This window comes from Alternaria rosae (genome assembly GCF_020736505.1).
Source record: "Alternaria rosae strain MPI-PUGE-AT-0040 chromosome Unknown BKA58scaffold_4, whole genome shotgun sequence".
Taxonomy (NCBI): Eukaryota; Fungi; Ascomycota; class Dothideomycetes; order Pleosporales; family Pleosporaceae; genus Alternaria; species Alternaria rosae.
The window spans coordinates 3,186,585-3,204,604 of record NW_025763573.1 but is presented as its reverse complement, the minus strand read 5'-3'; the positions used below and the strand labels follow the sequence as shown (position 1 = coordinate 3,204,604).

Here is an 18,020-nt window from a genome sequence, read left to right as displayed (position 1 = left end):
CGCGATGCTGTTAATTACAGTACATCTTCGTGATTAACGCTTCGTCCGATTTCACATACCAAGCAACCAAACGCTCTAGCTAAGGCTGTTATCTCGAACTACTGCAATTTATCCGGCCACTTCCTGCCCGTTATGGCAGAGTTCCGTCTCCTTACATTACCCTACACTAGTCGATATTTCCTTTGATCGCGCGTGGTTACGCGATGACCTCGAGCTACAAGGGCATCCTCAGCGATGACGGACTGCAGTGCGGCAGCCCAATTGTTACAATCACCGTCCCAGAGCGTTCATTCGCTGCTATCGTTTATGCATGGGGTACGTGCTCCTGCCGTCAGCACTCCATTCTGTCAGCCACCGCGTCTCAAGTAAGTCGTCGTGGGGATGGCATCCGAGTGCTGATTGACATGCGCGCGCTGTCAAAGAGTCCTTCGTAGTGCACGATGGCTGCCGTGCTACCTCGTCCAGCGCCTGGCCGGCCGTCGAACTGCGATAGCTGCGTCTGCGTTAAGCGAAGGCGTGATGCCGAAGTTCGGCGTGCAGGAATGAATCCTGCCAGGTCCCACCAAAAATGTCACTCATCACGGCACCAGCACACTTCGAGAAGTTACCAGCGGTGCGTCATCCAGGTACCGCGCGCTGCATGCCCCTTACAGGGCCTAGTGTTCGAATGGATTCGTTGCGGATGGCCTGTTGCGTTTCTGCGATAGGTGCGTGTTGCTGCACACCGTGTCTGTGCGAATCATCGCCTCGCGCAACCACCTTGTCCGGCCACGTCTCGACCCGGGTCGAAAACTGCCTTTACCTCCAGACGGCGCTGAAAGAGACTTGAACAGTCGACGCGCACACTATCTCTTTGATTCTCGTCGCTTGTCCTCGTGCTTTCCCAGTCCCTACTACGGTTCCTTGCGGCCACCTCAAACACGCTACATATTGGCATGCCCGTCGTAACCTCAGCCTTGCCCCAGCTTTGAGGCCAAACCAGGGCAGTGGTCATGTCGATGTTGCGCACGAGCGCCTCCGCGAGCAGCCCTCAATTAGCTTCTTCTACAATCCTTCCATACGCCTTCTAGAAGCGTGCCATTTCCGCATCCCCCGCTGCACCTTTGCGTGAGGTGATCCCACTTGTATATCAACCTGTCGCACCAACAGCAGCTGATGCCTGCTCGGATACACGATTATCCACTCCTTGGCCCCTAGTCTTACCGCGACACCTGGATACCCTTCCCCACCCTCTTTTGCACCTCCGCCTGTCGTTCGTTCTAGTTTCTCGGTCGTTTGGATTGTCGCAAGGTCTTCATGGTCGGCATGTTGGAGTAGTCTTTTGTTGCGCGATTTGAATTGAGCAGACAGCTCTCCCCCCGCCACTATGGAGGACAACCTAGACATACCAGAGGAGTCTATGCGACACATTGAGGCCCTGCTGGCAAGGCATCCTCCACATTTGATCCAGAGGATGTTTTCTCAGGCGATAGATTCGCGTACGTTCCTCGTCGCCTTGTTTTATGTGTACATGCTCACCAAGTCTAGGCCGCAACTCTACAGCCTCGTCATTCATGTCTACCAGCACTGCGAGTTCATCTACAACATCCTCGTCGGGGTCATCATGGCGGTCTCGGCTTTCTATGGCATCGACATTTTCTTCATCCACAGGGAGCAGTGATACGCGCAGTTCCATTGCTTCCTCGTCGTCGTCGCGCTCTAGGATGAGAAGGGCAGAGCCACGTTCCTACCCAGCTGGTCTTGATCCGACACGTCCGGTCCCTGCTTCCATGCCTGCGGTGGATACCGAGAGTCCACTCGACCTCAAGATTGAACCAAGTTACACACCAACAGATGACATTAGTGTTGCTTCTCCATCGCTGAACCCGGATGATGACAAGTCACAGAGTCAGTCGGGTGAGCCATTCATGTTCTGCACCTATTGTGCCGAACAAAAGAGCCAGAAGACGTTCAAAGCAAAGTCTGATTGGAAGAAACATGAGATGAGGATGCATGAGACGGGAGAGGACTGGCCATGTGTTGTCAACGGTTGCAACCGCATCTTTGACCGCCAAAAGGATTTCATCAAACATCATCAGCGCTACCATGCCGGTCGGCCTTTGCCATCGCTGACAGACATTGGCATCACGTTACTGCCGAGAAGAGTGTTCGGTTGTGGATTCGACAAGTGTAAAGAAGTCAGCATCGGTTGGGATGAGCGATGTGACCACGTCGCGAAGCATATGAAGAATGGCGCGACCATGGACCAATGGAAATATTCTAATGTGATCAGGAATCTAATACGACAGGAAGCTCTTCACGACACATGGAAAGAGCTTATCGGTTGCTTGGATGAGAGATTGCGAGAGAGTCGGTCGCAAATTAGCTGGTGTCCCGACAACTCGAGAATCCTCCGACAGAAGCTCCAGTGCTGTGATCTTCGACCGAGTCGGGAAGAGGTTTTGATTACTGCCTTGAGTCTACGCGCTGATATACCCCTGGACCCTGTGCATCAACAGCTACCCACCGGCTTCGTAACACCCTCACGAGATTCCGTGCCGCATGTTGAGAAGCTGTCGCGCGAGCAGCGAATGCACATACTCATCGGAAACTCAAACCCACATCACTCAAGAGCGAGGCTCGCGAGTATCAACGCAGCTTTGCTGCGCATTAGTAGTTCGTTGGCGCACGTGCCTGACTATGATTGCGGCTCGTCTCCATTTGTGGAGCCGCAGACGCCCGCAGTGGATACAGCCAGCCGCCGTATCAGTTATATGGACGTGGACCCTGGAGATTATCTGGACGTAGCGCAACCGGCTATTCCTGATCTCCCACCGGCTATGACGACATCCACGATGCATACACCTCATGCACACTCCACGCCAGTCATGGATCACGAGCAGCACACACAGTTGTACCAGAACGAGTACATGGACCAAGTCAAGGTTACACCCAACCCATTGGAATCACTGTATCCCAACTACTTCGGTGCTGCTCCCCAGTTCGAAGAGTCGCAATACTACGACCGCCCCTCGTTCGGTCAAATGATATCGAAGCCGCTCCACAAGATAGGCACTCGGATAAGCAGCTCAAGAGGCAGCTCTTCGAATCAGAGACCATCATCGCAGATGAGTCAAGCTTCGTCAGAGATGCTTCCTGACTACAGTGTTGCCGCAATGGGCATGCGTCACCCTCATCAGCATCAGCAACCCCAGCACCACATCCCGCAACACCATCAGCATCCTCAACATCATGTGATGCCCCAGCAGCATCAACCCTACCGCGACTCGACGTCGCAGCAAATGCATGACCACATACACATGTATACGACGCAAAGCTGAAAAGCCCACGTGCAACGAAGTTTTTCAAGGCCTTCGTATGAGTCATGTCCAAGCACTTTCATACACGCCCCCCTTTGTCCTTTGAAGCGAGCATTTAGAGTTTTGTTTGTTACCTCATTTTTCTTTCTTTGATACCCGTGCTTTCGAGCACATCTGATAGACTTGTACTATAAGCATATTCATAGTATAGAGCGTTATTAGCATAACGTTACTCAGCCTCTCGCCTCGCGCTTCATGTTATTGCGTACTGATCATGCTACAAACCTGTTTCCCAGTGACTATTCGTGAAACGGGGTCACTATCAAGGTTCTCAATGTGCCTGGAGATGTAAAAACAGAAGCGTGCGAAGCTGTCTTGTTGTATGTGTGTCGTTTCTGTGAAGACGTCATGCTATAGTTTTGTGTGGCTGAAACGGACGACCGACGATTCCACGCACAACGGACTCACTTCTTGTATCTGGGCGGCGCATGGACAAGGTATAGCAGATCGATATCTGTTAGACTAATCATCACTGCAGTCATATCTGTAAAAAAAAAAAAAAAAAAAAAAAAAAAAAAAAAAAAAATGTACGGTTCCGTTTGGTAACGCTCGCTGGTGATCATCCCGTTCGCATGAATCCAACAGCCCTCATCCTATGGCATTTAATCACGACGTCGCCAAATACCATTAGCACTGTCAACACTCCCTTTCTCTTTCGTTCGATGTGGACTAGATGTATGCGCTCAGCCGCGCCATGTTTGCTCTTTCCTTATTCACCTCGCTTACCACACGCCACTACCTGTTATAGCCACCTTAGCAAGACACTCACTCATCTCTTCCCTACTTTCGAAATCTTTCTCCGCACTACACCACTCTCACTTGCTTCATGTTGCCAACATGCAACTACTCGATCTGCCACTGGAGCTCTTTAAGAGGGTTGTCACCGCCCTTGCGCGCGTAGCGCCCTTCCATGAGCTGGTCCGACTGCGCGCCGTGTGCCGTACACATTATCTCTTTGTGACACTACATGTACAGTGAAGCTAATAGGAACAGGGGCGTTTGCCGGCGACATCGACAACGAGCTTCTTGCGAACACGTCTGTTGCAGACTTCCATAGTCGCACTCATCAACATCAGTCAACGCCATGGAGACAAGATATCCGAGCCGCTATACTCCATACGCTGTTACCCCTAGGTACATTGGGATTTGGCAAAGATGATGATTCCAACTCGCTGAGTGCGCTCTCACCTCACATCAAGGGCTATCTTCTGAGCAACATCAAGACCTATCTGCTCAATCACATCGAAGACCGAGAAACAATCGTCTCTGGACTGCCGAGTTTCATAAACAAGGTCAACAACAAGCTTTTAGAGTTCCCTACTGTAAATAGAAATCGTTCCGTTCTACGGAAAAGCTATCTAAACGCACTCATCCGGAGTCTGGTCCTTACAAACAAAGTCGCCCCACGTACCATGTTTGATGTGAATCCTGTGACGTTGGACTCTGTCTTTGTAGCAATCTTCAGACAGGGGTCGCATAGTATAGCGGAAAGAGAATGGGATCATCTCAACTCTGTACAAGAGAACGTCAATGGCATCCTGTCGGCAGCAGCCGCAGTAGGCAGCCTTGAAGCTACTCGTCACTACATTTCGCAATCTGCTGAGATCATTGACTGGTTTCCCATATACTTTGCTGGCTTTGGCAACCCTATAACCGCGGCAGTCTGCAGTGGAAATATGAAAGTTCTTGAGTTTCTGCTCATAGAAGTCAACAATGAGCTCACGAAGCGGCGTTTCGCTCGGATACAGCACGGTCGTACCACCTGTTGCGGTCCACTCACAGAGACTATCACTTCCGCAATAAAATTTGCAGTTCGGACCGGACAACTGAAGGCCGTCGTCACACTCTTCAATTTCCTGCCAAGATGCCGCGTTGAAATACCGACGCATATGAAGTCCCCGTCACAGTACCTTGCCGATGCCATGAGGTGGGGACAGGTGGACATATTCACATGGCTCATGGACCAATGGAATCCCGTAACCACCGAACTGCCCTATTGGAACGTTCTGACTGCAGGCTTACGCCTTGCGGTCAAATATGGTCATACCAATATCGTGCGATACATCTTCGACAAAGGATTGATGTATCCACATGATGCGGATGTCAACACTGTGCTAATCGCTGCGACACACGGTCATCGCGCGATCATACAACTAGCTCTCGATCGCGGCGTTGAGCTTACGATGCAGGACCTCATCGCGGCACTGAACGGATCACTTCCATTGCTCATAACCCAATACTTTTTGCTTCACAACGTTCTACTCAAGTCCGTGACCAAAGAGGAAGGCGGAAGAACCATCACTACTTCCATAGTTCCTATAGTTGAAGCGATCTGTCAAGAATCCATCAACATTTCTTTTGGCGATTACAACGCGGTTCAGGGTAAGGAAAAGGTTCTGGCGCTCATACTCCTGGCCTTCGAGATGAGACGACAGATTCCAGAGCTTACGTTGGACAACTGTGTTGAGCTCAAGAAGGTGTTTGATAGACTAGTCAAGGTATGCCTGATCTTGCCCAAGGGTTCAGTTCCCTATCTCGAGATGGCTGAAGATGTGCACAGCTGGATGGAGTGGCGAGACGGACGAGAATGGGAGAAATGTGAGGTGTAGTGCAGAAGCATACGAGAGGCGCACCTCAGACAAGGAAAACCCTGAACAGGTCCGCAGGACTACACTATTTCAAGACAAGCAAATTGGAAGATCCGGCGACAATGTAGGCTCCAGAGTATTCAGTGCTTTCCTTGTATGACGTGGGTATACTGAGGAGCCTGTGATGGAAGTGGACCGTTCTAAGATGTACAGTCCGATTCCCACAGCGGAGAGACAGAGGCAGTTAATAAGGGTGGCACCTTTGAGTTACATTCGTGCTAACTGTATTGGTTCGTGACACTGCACTGACCCCTGCTTGCTACGATTCCTGCAAGTAACGGCAGACGGGGACAAGCGGGTCTAAACTCGTGTACCATGGGTCTGGGACACTGGTAGCGGATATAAGTATGCAGGGAGAATTTGCGGGCTTCTATGCATGATTGAGGACGACATGGATTAAAGGGAAAACAGTGGACTTTTGCAGAATGTCTGATTGTCCAACTTGCCCCTGGTAACCCGGGGCTCGCCGAGTGATCAGAACCAAGCACAATTTAAGATTATACCATGCTGTCCGCGAATGTAAGGAGGTGAAGTGACTGAAAATAGACGCGAGAGAAAGACATGTCGACGGACCAGTTGCGCCTATATGTGGCTTACCTAACACGGCGCCTATCCGACAATCATCATACACAGTCCCGTGTACCAGGCGCGTGTGAATGTCACCGTTAGCCTTCAGCTCGTAGTTCTTTTTTCGGTAGGCCCTGATCATATTCGATCATCATCTCGTCGCAAAATCATGACACCCACTCGGTCAGCCCGAATGCCTTATTTCTTTGCAGGTCCCGACGGGCATTGCTAGACGACAGGGCACATGTCTTCAATGGAAGGCTTGGACTGGCTGTCAAGACTTTGCCTCAAGACATGGTAACCACCGAAGCTCGACGAAGGTTGCCTCGGCAATCCTTGCAAGGCTTACTTAGACGGACGGGAACGCGGTTATGCGGCACCGTAGTTCGCGAATGCTGATACCACGCTCTGCCATCCGCAATCTCGTAGCACGCTGTGAGAGCGTGGTTCTACCACGAGGTAAAACGACGCAATGTGATTGGATAGAGAATTAGCGGCGTTCGCGGTGGAGAGAGCGATCTGGGGTTATCAGAGATTTCGCAGGATGGAGGACGAGCTTGGCGTGGGGCTGGGCGGACTGGGCGCCAAGGGAACGTGGTACAGCGTCGAACGCTCGTTCGTTCACCTTCACTTCGTTACACCAAGGCGATGGCGAAGACCCGCGACAAGACACAGTGGAGACTTAACGCGACACCAACATGCCAAGCGGGTGGATCAAGGCCTGGGGGTCCCCTAGACCAATCACATGTCTCCTGCACCCGAACGCTCACCCCGGAGCGACGCTGAGGGTCCGGAAAATAGGTGCTGCTGGGCATTTGGACCACGGCCAGAGCCGAACAGCATGATATTGTGGCTTCGATGATCCACCGCGCCTCGAACAGGCAGGCAACACCGTCTGGCGTCCACAAAAGTCCACTTACAGTGAAATGTCATCTGCGCCGCCAAGATCCCACGCCTCCGTTTGTATGCTGTGTACTTAAACTCCCCTGCACTCGACGCACCAAGCAGTCAGGACATCTCTCAATACCTCAGCTTCTCTAGTCAACCGGCGCTACTGCTCGCCCAACTTCACCCACAATGGCTCCCGCCTTGAAGAAGTACGACTGGATCCTAGCGATCACCACCATCGCCTTTGTCGCCTCGTCTGCCTCCAACGGTGCCAACGATGTCGCCAACTCCTACGCCACATCCGTGGCTGCGAGGACCTTGAAGATGTGGCAGGCTGGTATTCTGGCTTGCTTCACTGAGTTTCTCGGTGCTGTCGCTCTCGGATCGCGAGTCACTGGAACCATCAAGAGCGGTATCTTCGCCCTCGACACCTTCAAGCCTGTACCCGGTACCCTCATGCTTGCCATGGGTTGCGCCGAGGTCGGATCCGCCGTCTTCCTTACTGTCGCTACCATCGCTGGTATGCCCGTTTCCACTACCCAAACCGTCGTTGGAGCTCTCGCTGGTGCCGGTATTGCTGCTCAGTCTCCTCTCAGCTGGGGCTGGAAGAAGGGATCCATCTCCCAGATCGCTGCCTCATGGGTCATTGCACCCTTCCTGTCCGCCGCCTTCGCCGCTGTTCTCTTCTTGACCATCAAGTTCGGTGTTCACAACCGCAAGGACCCCTTCAAGTGGGCCATGCGCCTGATTCCTTTCTACCTGGCTTTCACCGCTGGTGTTCTCGCCCTCTTCATCATCGACGAGCTGCCAAACGGCGAGTCTCTTGAGGAGATGGGTGCTGGCAAGGCCTGCGGTATCATTCTCGGTGTCTTCTTCGGCATGCTCGCCATCTCTTACATCTTCTTCATCCCTTACTTCACCCGCCGCCTTGTCAAGGGTGACACCAGGCTGAGGGCGTGGCACATCCCTCTCGGTCCCCTTCTCTACCGCGAGAACCCTCCCATCTACTTCCCCGGCAAGGGCGACCAGGTCGTCACCGACTACTACGCGAAGGCTGCCCCTGTCCCGATTCAAGAGAACGACGGACTCAAGGGCGAGAAGGCTGTTGGCCACTCTACTTCCCTCGACAACAAGTCTTCCGACAGCGACAACATTGACGTTGAGGGTGGCCGCGGCCTCTCCCGTCCTCTGCCCCGCGATGGCGCCGTTGCTCACATTGTCCCTGCTACACCTGAGCCTGAGGAGCGCTGGTTGAAGCCCGTCGAGCACCTTCCCTTCTACTCCCCCAAGAAGATCGCCAACTGGACCAAGTTCATCCTTCTCCAGGGTGTCTCCCGCGATGTCGTTACCCAAAAGGATCTCGCCGATGTCCACTCCCGCGCTATTGTCTACGATAACCGCGTCGAGCATCTCTGGACCTACGCCCAAGTTGCCTCCGCCATGATGATGTCTATTGCCCACGGTTCCAACGATGGTAAGTCCCAGTTCCCAAAACCCTCATTTCCACACACAGATGCTAACTCGACATCACAGTTGCCAACGCTGTCGGACCCTGGGTCGGTTCCTACAACACCTACACCACTGGTGTCGTAACCAAGGAAGCCGACACCCCCATCTGGATCCTCGTCGTCGCGGGTCTCCTCCTCGGTATCGGTTTCTGGTTCTACGGCTACCACATTGTGCGCGCACTCGGCAACAAGATCACTCAAGTCTCGCCCACCCGTGGTTTCAGCATGGAGCTCGGCGCCGCCATCACCGTTCTCCTCGCCTCGCGTCTCGCTCTCCCCGTCTCCACCACGCAATGTCTCACTGGTGCCACCATTGGTGTTGCGCTCTGCAACTTCGACCTCAAGGCTGTCAACTGGAAGCAGGTCGGCTTCATCTTCTCCGGATGGATCATTACCCTGCCTGGTGCTGGTCTTATTTCCGGTCTTCTTATGGTTATGGCGCTTAACACGCCCCATTTCTAGATGTTTGCTTGAGCTTTCTTTCCTTGGCCAGTTTGATAGGTCCTTTTTGTTATGCGATAAATGCGTAGATGGGCATGATATGGAGTATGATACCAATCGTTTAATGTACCAAATTGTAATCTATAGAGTACACACTATGAGTCTCCTGAGAACCTGTTGCGTGTGACGAACGTTTATCGTGTATTGCCGGTTCAGAGAATGTGGCTCTTTGTTTTAAGTCCCAGAGTTGAACTTGTTATTGACAACTGACTAAGAGACGTCGTCTCAACACTAGCCTCCGCTCGGCGAATTGCTCGGCAGCAATGAATTACTAAACGCCATTTGCGATATCACATCTGGTAACAACCGACACAAACCAAGCTCCAAGGGCAGGACGAGGACGGGTCATGAAAACATGACTCGGGCTATTCTTGTGATGCCGTATTACTCCAGACTAACCACTGCAAACTCAAGCCTACTTGAGCCATGAAGCGCGAAAAGACATCAGTGAACACGCTCGACAACACTTGATCGCAAGCAACACCAAAGTCTCACGGAGTAAACACAAAGATATAGGGGTGTACGCAGCTCGAAGCCACCAAAAGACTATTGGTATTCCCCTAAAACAGCAGCGACAAGTATGGTCCAGTCTACCCTGACCCATACAGGCACTGAAATAAAAACGTGGTGAGTGTGTCAACGACACACAAACTCCATACGCCCAGCACAGAAACACCGCCGGCCCGAGCGTAGAAAGACAGGCTTCAGGGCCTATGCATTACATCATAAAGCGAGGAAGAAAAGATGGGTGGGAAGCGAATTACAATAGCGATAAGAGGTGATGAGCAGGAGATGGGCAGACACGACGGGGGTATGTGTAATGCGCTTACACAGTCTGCTTGCTCGACTGCTGGAGTTCGTTGACGAAAGCGTCGTAATCTGCGGCGGAAGAACCTGAGCCTACTATGCTGGTAAGCCATGGATTGGACCGGCTGCTTCATCTTCAATAAGCGTTTGGGTTGGGGTAGAAAGAGGACGGCGAAGGGTGCTGCTGACCTTGCGGTGGCTCGTCGACCTTTTGGCGCTTCTCGGCGTAGTCGTACGAACCTTCAGAGCTGGTGTGCTTGTTGCCTGATGCGCCGTGTTGGGCGGCTGCTGCAGCTTGCGCTGCCATTTGCAATTCGCCGATCTGGCGCTCCGAGAGTCCTCCATTGTTGTTGTTGGAGCCCTGTTGTTGCTGCTGTGGTTGCTCGGGTTGTTGGGGCGGCTGTGGTGGTTGCGGTTGTTGGTGCAGGTTTGGCTGTTCGTGGGGGCGATTGAGGTCTACACCAGCCGGCGCAGGTGGTATCTCGCCTTGGGTCTCGAGTAGTCGCGATTGCAGATTGATGATGTAGTCGCGCAATTGGTAGTTCTCGGTTTGCAGCGTCTTGTACAGCTCGCATAGCTGCTCGAACTCCTTGACCTGGTCTTTCAGCTGCTTGATGTACTCCTCCTTACGCTGGCGAAATGCGCGCTGGTGGTGTTAGCTTGTGCCATTGAAATGCGCGCGTTGCATGTACCTGGGCGGCGCGATTCTGTGCAGCACGCTTGGATGTTGACAGCTCTCTCCGTCCCTTGGAGCGACCCTCGCTCGTGTTCCCGTCGTCGGGGCCGCCAGCGCTCATGTCGTAGGCGGAGCCCCCAATGGCCGGGTCGATGGCGTGTGGCGGGCCAGCAGTGTGCGGGTGCTGGGGATGCTGGGTGTGTGGGGAATGCTGGGGGAGAGGCTGCACGCCGGGCTGTCCAGCGCCAGCAGCGAGCAGATGTTCTCTTAAGCCTTCGCGACGATACGTGTTAGTAATCGGCAGGAGGGTAGGGATGCGCGGGGCACTAACTCATCTCTATGGTCGGCTTGGATTGATCCTGAATTGGCGTGTCAGCAGCGCAACGGGCCTGAACAGTCAGCGCAGCTTACCTGAGCGGCAGATGCCTGCATGTTATAGCCAGTGCTAGCTTGGATCGAGGGATCCAGAGTTTGGCTCATTCAAGGCGCGTCGCACGGGAGCACCGCAGCGAGGGTGTTGTGGCGTTGATTAGACAGCAACGTGGGAATTGGGGCTGGGATCCTGTGTCGCTGGTTTGGGCTAGGCCGGGAGGGTATGCGCAGAGAGGCAGCTCGCAGCAGACGGGGTGGAAGCGCTTCTCGGGCGTGGTCCGGCGGCGGTGGTGACGTCGCGACAAGGTGGTGGTGCGAGATGGCAGGCTGCAGTGCGTGAAATGAGCGCGCCTGTGCTGTGAGAGTCAGCTTCAGCGCTCGCCAGCGCCAAGACAGGCGCGCAGTGTTGCGACGGCATTTTGGTTGCGCGCCTCGGGTTGTAGGACGATGGGGCAGCTCACCTGTATCGTGATGATGCAGTTGGTCGAGTGGATTACGCAGCTTTGACTAAGAAGAGGGCGATGCGCGCTATATACAAAGCAGGGCGGCAAGGTCGGCCTCGGGAACGCTCAAGCAGAAGGACAATGCAATCCATGGCACACGCCCTCCCCTCTCGCCATCACGACTCGCCCCATCTCACGCTGCGCAAATCAGCGCCCTGTCGCCGTTTTTGTCTGGCTTCGGCTGGCTTCCGACCGCCTGCCTACCTCATCCCACCAGCTACCTGCTTTTTGCGACGCTGATGCTGACCAATTCCCCGACCCCGACCCTCTGGTAGCCGTCAAACACACCTTAGTCCTCTACGGGCTAGTCTAACTGGTTTGATTACAGAGTGTATGTCGGATGTATGTGTCTCCAGATCCGAAGCTCCCGTAAGGACCGAATGGAGTGTTTGTTGCGCTCTGAGATAGGTTGATCGCTGCTTCAGTACGCCTTCCCTCAATGTCTCTACGTTGATGACTTGCCGCGTTGATCAGTAGTTGCTATTCTCGTGTGCCCATCTAAGCGCATGTGCAGCATCAGCCGATGGCTGTCAGGAAGAACCTTGTGATACTCATTCCATCCCATGTAGTTCCATGCACGAGTCTTGTCGTTACACAACTCTCACTGTCTTTCTCAAAACGTTGGACATGGTCGTTGGGCAATCATGAAGACCCTTGGTCCATGCGCGTTTGCAAGGCGTATCGTAGCAGCTAGCTCTCACTCCAACTCCGCTCCTCACTATGCATCGCATTTGCATCTGTCGTGCAACTCGCAATCAATCATCCTTCTCTTATCGTCTAATCCGAATAAAACATTCCTAGATCACTTGTAGACAAAGAACAAGCGGTCGTCCATGAACGCTGGCTGGCATCTGAACCCCACATCAATACCAAAGTCCATTTACATCATGACAAGGCTCCAGAATCTCACTCGGGCCATCCCGTAAGTAAACACAACTAGTACTCCGCGACCGATAAAAGTGCCACTCCCTCGTCTGACCAAAGCCCCGAGCACATGCTTTGATGACTCAGAACTCACACCCATCTGACCATCGAATCACAGTCCATCGTACCAAGCGTTGTGCCAGCATCACTGTCGCACCAAAACGTCTTTGCTGACCCGCTGCAAGACGCAAATCCGGCCGCAACAAGCTACATCCCTAGCTTATGCGGGATACGCAGTCGTTACAACGGGGTTCCGGTCACAATCCACTGGCTCTCGTCCGTCATCTAGTCCGGCAGCGCAGCCGAAACAAGACGCAGCATATGACATGATCTACGCAGCCAACCAACCCGCTGACTTGCCCGAGCGAGTGAACAGACTCTCTCCTCCATGGCAAATCAACACTGCAAGGAAGAGTGTCACGCGCATCTTCACATTTACCAGTTTCGCAAAGGCTTGGCGGTTCATGTCACTCGTTGCAGATGAGTGCAAGATCAAGAAGCATCATCCGAGTTGGTCGAACATGTATAATACAGTGTCGGTTGAGTGGACTACGCATAAGCCCGAGGGACTGAGTATCAAGGATGTGGACATGGCGGAATTCTGTGACCGGAAGGCGGCGGAGATTGGATTGAAAGAACCGGAGGTTTGAAGTGTTTGAAGATCGCGATTAATCGTCGATCGGGTAATAGTAATGCTTCTGTCCAGTGTAATGCAGCTGCCAAATCAGACCGCTAGCGCGTAGTCTTTAGTAAGATACTCGGTCTCGCCCCTTGGGGATATCAAAGCTCCGCATCTTTCTCCTTGTCTCTCATAGATCAAGTTCAGTCAGCAGTGGCTGCTCTTCAATAAACATATTCATCTGTCTTGGCCCGTGTACTGTCTTCAATTATGCCAGTTTTCTCTCCACCCAACCTGACCTGATCACTTGATTCATGCCACTCATTCTCGCCTATCTAGCATCCGACCATCACACCAACATCGTCAATAGCCACTCTCCAGCCTTCCTCATCTTCAACGCCATCGCCCTGCACACTGACGGCAACCGAATGACCGACGTCTCCAGGTACATCTTGCACTTGAACCTTCCCTCCAACCTTCGTCCAGCCTTCCTGTCCAGCCCCCATGTGTACTACTTCTCCACAGCTGACTTGATCTAGGAAGATCTCGACGCGCGTTTGCCCATTTGGTCTCTTCCCTGTAACCCACGCGGAGCAATCGACTGTCGCACCGACAGGAATATTAATGTAGGATTGCGACAGCGTGAGTGTAGCTTGGACCGCTGAGCTATTTGATGTCGCGGCGTAGAGATTACTGCCGGAGTGTCCGCCTGTAGGGGAGGTGGATATCCCGCGAGAGTACCACGAACCGGTTACCATATCCATCCACGGAGACAGCACGGGGATCTCGAAAGAGGGGTTGGCAACGGCATTCGTGCAGCGCTTGGTAGAAGGCGCTTGCTGCGGTGATGATAGTGGGCTGGCTTGCGCGGTCGCGAAGGTGAGGATGGCGCACACAATAAAGAGTAAGAACTCCTGGAGAGCCACCATGACGTTTTATCGATGTTCGGTAAGGTCGTACAACTGGGCGAGTTTGCAGACTTTGAGTCGCTTTTTGAGCGTAGTCAATACTGATGGAATGTTCAGCTCCGTGTAAGCTGCAGGTAGCTGAAGCAGCTGAGCTGAGGCGGTCACGAGTAAGACCTGTCGGGAAGTCGCGTGTGACGTGAGCTAGAGGTTGCTACCAGCGCACTTCGACTTGAATTGTTCTAAGTCGGTAGGATCGGTCTTTAGACTGTTGTGCGGAGATTTCGTGTATATTGTGTGTGTGTGACGTGGACGGGCATGTGAGCTCGCAATGTTACTGGTAAAAACAGGGGGAATGTGAGCTCCCGTTCTCTCAAAGCGCAACAAACGAAGGTGAAGGTAGAGGTCAAGGTAAGGAATTCCGCGAAGGGCATCGAACCCTACCACAACCATATACCATCGCAGGCTCGCGTTGCATAGTTCAACACAAAAAGCACACTCCAGGCTGTGATCATGTCGAACAAGCTTCAGCTGTCAGGGTCAAAACCTGATCGAAAGGAGCTAACCCGCCGAGCCACATTGTTATCGACTGGAATCCGCAATGGTAAACACGTAGAAGCAGTCCTTGGTGTTGTTGTTGACAGGGTTGGACGGTTGGTAAGAGGCAAAGGTGGCGTACGCATAAGCGAAATTCACGGGGCCGTTGCGCATCGACTTGGCACCACTCCCTATCGCAGTACAATTCAATTCGACAGTCGCACCATGTTACAACCCAAAAGCTGCTCCAGGTGTCGGACATTTTAATAACGAATGATAGACATGCGGCTGATTATTGGCGAGTGTGGGAAGCTTAGGTCAGGATTCTCCGAGCCTATAGGATCGTCTTCCACCGTATTCTGACAGGGACTGGGTTGCGAGAAGCGAAACGGAAAGGAGATCTAGATTGCGAAAGAAGGAAAGGAGAAGCAGTAAACTTTGTCGGATTTATGTGATTGGATCTTTGTTAGCCCATGGAGATTTCATGCTCCTGGGCCCTGCTCATAGCGGCGTACTTTTGGGGTATATAGCGAGCCATCGAAGTCAACCTGTGCGGTTGTCGAAGACCGGCTGGTACGCTTCTGTCGCATACTGATGCAGTTGTAATGTCCGCCTCAAACGCCGACCGTGCAAACCGTAGCCTCATGTCGTCATACTATAAATCGTGTCGCTCATGCGGGCTGTTCGTATGCCCTCTTGATGACCCTTGCGAATTCTGATAGGCTTGTTAGCAGCGACTCAACGCCTATGGTGCTCATAGACTTACGATCAAACTTGACGTTCTCGCGGACAACGGTGCCCTTAGCCTCGTTGTCCTTGTTGATGGGCACCTTGATCTTGGCACCATCGATGTTCCATCCGCAAACGCTTCCGACAAAGTTGTCGAACTCGCTTCCAGAGAGGTTCAACCACGACTCGAGAATGCTGCGGTCGACCTCGCGCACCGCCTGACTGACGGTCGCGGCGATGCGTACGCGCATCAGCTCCTCGAAACCTGAGACGTCGGCAATCAAGTCGGCGTACAGGTCGTCGGAGTCTAGTGTGGACCAGAAGGTAGAGTAGTCGGCACCTTCGAGCAGATTCCTCAGCTCGTTGAGCTTCTGGACAGCTTCTGATAGCGGCGCATCACCAGCAGCTGGGTTGTGTAATGAAGATGAAAGAGGAGCTAGGACGTGTGGAGGGAGGAGGGATAGGCCCAGGGAGAAGTCGGGGCTGGGGAAGACGGTGAGAGCCTTGACGAGGATGTTGGTGATGGTCTCGTCACGGGCAAGGTGTGGGTTGAATTGGTAGCTGGATTATCGTGGTTAGCAGATGTAACGATAATAGTTGAAGTACAATGGCAATGTCAGGAGAAAGCTGTCAGATAGAGCTAATAATAAACTTCAGCGGGGGAGTGATTCATGCTCCATCCCTCGGGTAATAGGAAACGTTGTGGTTGTTTATTCATCTTGTAGCATAAGAGGAAGAATCGGGGGGACACGTACAGCTTCAACAGGGCGAGGTTGGCGTAGCAGTCGTACGTCTGGTTCTCGCACTGCTGCATGACATAGTCCTGGAAGACACCCGTCGTCTCTGGGTTGTAGCGATCCAGTCCATCGAGGATCTGCTGCATGTGATCCGGCCGCTCAGGCGCGAAGTCGAAAGGGGCGCCCATGGTGGTTGTGTGGATGAGCGACGAAGAGTTGGTGTTGCAGGCTTGGTCAAATTCGCTCAGTGCGACAAAAGGCGCATTGGCCACCGAGCAGCCCCGCGTCATCTTCAAAAAAGTTAGACCCCGCCAAAGCCATCAACACAGGAAATCGCGGAATATATACACTGAGATGGCACCTTACGACAGTGATTCCTCGGACGATGGAGGCGACTATACCGAGACGAATGTTCTGCTAGGATACGCAGCGAGGGAAGCAACGGGCGACGCGATTTCCCACATTGGAGGCGCACCGGTACGCACATGACCAACCACGCCGAGCGTCTTTCTAACGACTATAGTAGGGCTGGATAGATGAGAAGACACCCCCTTCTGGCGCCTTAGCGAAATGTAAAGTCTGCAATGGCTACCTCAGCCTCCTCCTCGAACTCAATGGCGATCTTCCCGACAACTTTCCTGGCCACGAGCGGCGACTTTACATCTGGACATGTCGGCGCAAGCCGTGTAGAAGGAAGGAGGGCAGTGTGAGAGGCATTCGCGGTGTACGCATAGCAAAAGGTGCCAACACAAAGTCTAGCGTCCCCAAAATTGAGAAGAAGGAAGTCAAGGAGGAAGCGAAGCCTCAACCCAAGATTGGCGAGTCGCTCTTCGGAGTGAAGAATGGGACCGGCGCATCAACATCCGCGAATCCCTTCTCGAACCCGTTCTCGTCCAACCCGAACGGCACCGCATCATCAAATCCCTTCTCCAAAGCAGGCACCAACCCTTTCGGCGCATCGACTCCCACACCCGCAGTGCAAGTCAGCGAGCCTCAAGAGAAGAAAGACGAAGCCTCTACGACCCTCCCCGAGACGTTCGCGTCCAAAGTTCGTCTCTCGTCACCACCTCCCTCCGAACAACAACCTCCGCGTCCACATGAGCCATGGCCAGCAGCCTCAGCTTTCCCTACGCCATTCCCACACTATCACCTAGACGCCGAATACGAGACATTAGATGCCCCTTCAACGCCCTCGATTCCAGCGAACGTGCGGATGGACACAGACAACGAAGGAAGCGGCAGTGGTGGTGGGAAAGAAGACAAAGAGGTGTTTGAGTCGTCTATGGACAGGACGTTCCAGAAATTTGCAGACCGCATCGGAGAGAACGCAGAGCAAGTGTTGCGCTACGAGTACAAAGGCAAGCCGCTCCTGTACAGCGACAACGACGCTATCGGCAAGCTTCTAGGTCCACACTCGGAAAATGGTTCCTCGTCGAACGCAAAGGTCAAGACAGCAGGCTCACGAAGTGGTGCTGGATTCCCTCGATGTTCGACCTGTGGTGCAGACAGGGTCTTCGAGGTTCAACTGACACCACATGCCATCACTGAGCTAGAGGCTGATGAGATGAGCCTCGACGGCATGGAATGGGGCACTATTATCATGGCTGTCTGCAGCAGAGACTGCAAACCAAACGACGTTCAAGAAGGAGAAGTTGGATATGTGGAGGAATGGGTCGGAGTACAATGGGAGGAGGTCCCTTCGAACAAGTAAGATGAGGATCACATACGATACCAAAGTTC

The 18,020-nt window shown here is 53.1% G+C and overlaps 8 protein-coding genes across 8 annotated transcripts; 5 read left to right on the top strand and 3 right to left on the bottom strand.

Moving 5' to 3' along the window:
- Positions 1-1,366: 1,366 nt before the first annotated feature.
- On the top strand, positions 1,367-3,320 carry BKA58DRAFT_411159 (uncharacterized protein; the record flags this gene model as incomplete). The annotated part of the gene is made up of 2 exons (XM_046172278.1): positions 1,367-1,478; positions 1,528-3,320. The coding sequence occupies 2 exons, from the start codon at positions 1,367-1,369 to the stop codon at positions 3,318-3,320; spliced, it is 1,905 nt and encodes a 634-aa protein (XP_046026951.1).
- A 654-nt stretch (positions 3,321-3,974) lies between these two features.
- BKA58DRAFT_469003 (uncharacterized protein) lies at positions 3,975-6,123 on the top strand. Its single transcript, XM_046175133.1, has 2 exons — positions 3,975-4,299; positions 4,353-6,123. The coding sequence occupies exons 1-2, from the start codon at positions 4,197-4,199 to the stop codon at positions 5,966-5,968; spliced, it is 1,719 nt and encodes a 572-aa protein (XP_046026950.1). The 5' UTR covers positions 3,975-4,196; the 3' UTR covers positions 5,969-6,123.
- A 1,358-nt stretch (positions 6,124-7,481) lies between these two features.
- BKA58DRAFT_165922 (phosphate transporter) lies at positions 7,482-9,623 on the top strand. Its single transcript, XM_046165079.1, has 2 exons — positions 7,482-8,936; positions 8,996-9,623. Exons 1-2 carry the CDS (start codon positions 7,652-7,654, stop codon positions 9,430-9,432), a joined length of 1,722 nt encoding a protein of 573 aa, XP_046026949.1. The 5' UTR covers positions 7,482-7,651; the 3' UTR covers positions 9,433-9,623.
- A 563-nt stretch (positions 9,624-10,186) lies between these two features.
- On the bottom strand, positions 10,187-11,585 carry BKA58DRAFT_165673 (uncharacterized protein). The gene is made up of 5 exons (XM_046165075.1): positions 11,366-11,585; positions 11,286-11,313; positions 10,971-11,227; positions 10,468-10,924; positions 10,187-10,371 (listed from the first exon to the last, which is right to left on the bottom strand). Exons 1-5 carry the CDS (start codon positions 11,432-11,434, stop codon positions 10,298-10,300), a joined length of 885 nt encoding a protein of 294 aa, XP_046026948.1. The 5' UTR covers positions 11,435-11,585; the 3' UTR covers positions 10,187-10,297.
- Positions 11,586-12,860: 1,275 nt separating this feature from the next.
- On the top strand, positions 12,861-13,555 carry BKA58DRAFT_165670 (transcriptional coactivator/pterin dehydratase). The gene has a single exon (XM_046165074.1). It carries the CDS (start codon positions 13,080-13,082, stop codon positions 13,401-13,403), a length of 324 nt encoding a protein of 107 aa, XP_046026947.1. The 5' UTR covers positions 12,861-13,079; the 3' UTR covers positions 13,404-13,555.
- Positions 13,556-14,546, bottom strand: BKA58DRAFT_165737 (uncharacterized protein). Its single transcript, XM_046165077.1, has one exon. The coding sequence runs from the start codon at positions 14,299-14,301 to the stop codon at positions 13,708-13,710; it is 594 nt and encodes a 197-aa protein (XP_046026946.1). The 5' UTR covers positions 14,302-14,546; the 3' UTR covers positions 13,556-13,707.
- Positions 14,547-15,485: 939 nt separating this feature from the next.
- On the bottom strand, positions 15,486-16,468 carry BKA58DRAFT_314249 (armadillo-type protein; the record flags this gene model as incomplete). The annotated part of the gene is made up of 3 exons (XM_046167469.1): positions 15,486-15,529; positions 15,581-16,104; positions 16,299-16,468. 3 exons carry the CDS (start codon positions 16,466-16,468, stop codon positions 15,486-15,488), a joined length of 738 nt encoding a protein of 245 aa, XP_046026945.1.
- A 166-nt stretch (positions 16,469-16,634) lies between these two features.
- On the top strand, positions 16,635-17,991 carry BKA58DRAFT_314538 (programmed cell death protein 2; the record flags this gene model as incomplete). The annotated part of the gene is made up of 2 exons (XM_046167480.1): positions 16,635-16,757; positions 16,807-17,991. 2 exons carry the CDS (start codon positions 16,635-16,637, stop codon positions 17,989-17,991), a joined length of 1,308 nt encoding a protein of 435 aa, XP_046026944.1.
- Between the last annotated feature and the right edge of the window lie 29 nt (positions 17,992-18,020).

Bases quoted from the DNA above. Each gene is read 5' to 3' on its own strand.
- BKA58DRAFT_469003 (XM_046175133.1), top strand. From the start codon at position 4,197: ATGCAACTACTCGATCTGCCACTGGAGCTCTTTAAGAGGGTTGTCACC. The intron at 4,300-4,352 runs GTACACATTATC...TAATAGGAACAG, and splicing joins CCGACTGCGCGCCGTGTGCC to GGGCGTTTGCCGGCGACATC.
- BKA58DRAFT_165737 (XM_046165077.1), bottom strand. From the start codon at position 14,301: ATGGTGGCTCTCCAGGAGTTCTTACTCTTTATTGTGTGCGCCATCCTC.
- BKA58DRAFT_165673 (XM_046165075.1), bottom strand. From the start codon at position 11,434: ATGAGCCAAACTCTGGATCCCTCGATCCAAGCTAGCACTGGCTATAAC. The intron at 11,228-11,285 runs GTTAGTGCCCCG...ATCGTCGCGAAG, and splicing joins CAAGCCGACCATAGAGATGA to GCTTAAGAGAACATCTGCTC. The intron at 10,372-10,467 runs GTCAGCAGCACC...CCAGCATAGTAG, and splicing joins GGTCGACGAGCCACCGCAAG to GCTCAGGTTCTTCCGCCGCA.
- BKA58DRAFT_165922 (XM_046165079.1), top strand. From the start codon at position 7,652: ATGGCTCCCGCCTTGAAGAAGTACGACTGGATCCTAGCGATCACCACC. The intron at 8,937-8,995 runs GTAAGTCCCAGT...TCGACATCACAG, and splicing joins TGCCCACGGTTCCAACGATG to TTGCCAACGCTGTCGGACCC.
- BKA58DRAFT_165670 (XM_046165074.1), top strand. From the start codon at position 13,080: ATGATCTACGCAGCCAACCAACCCGCTGACTTGCCCGAGCGAGTGAAC.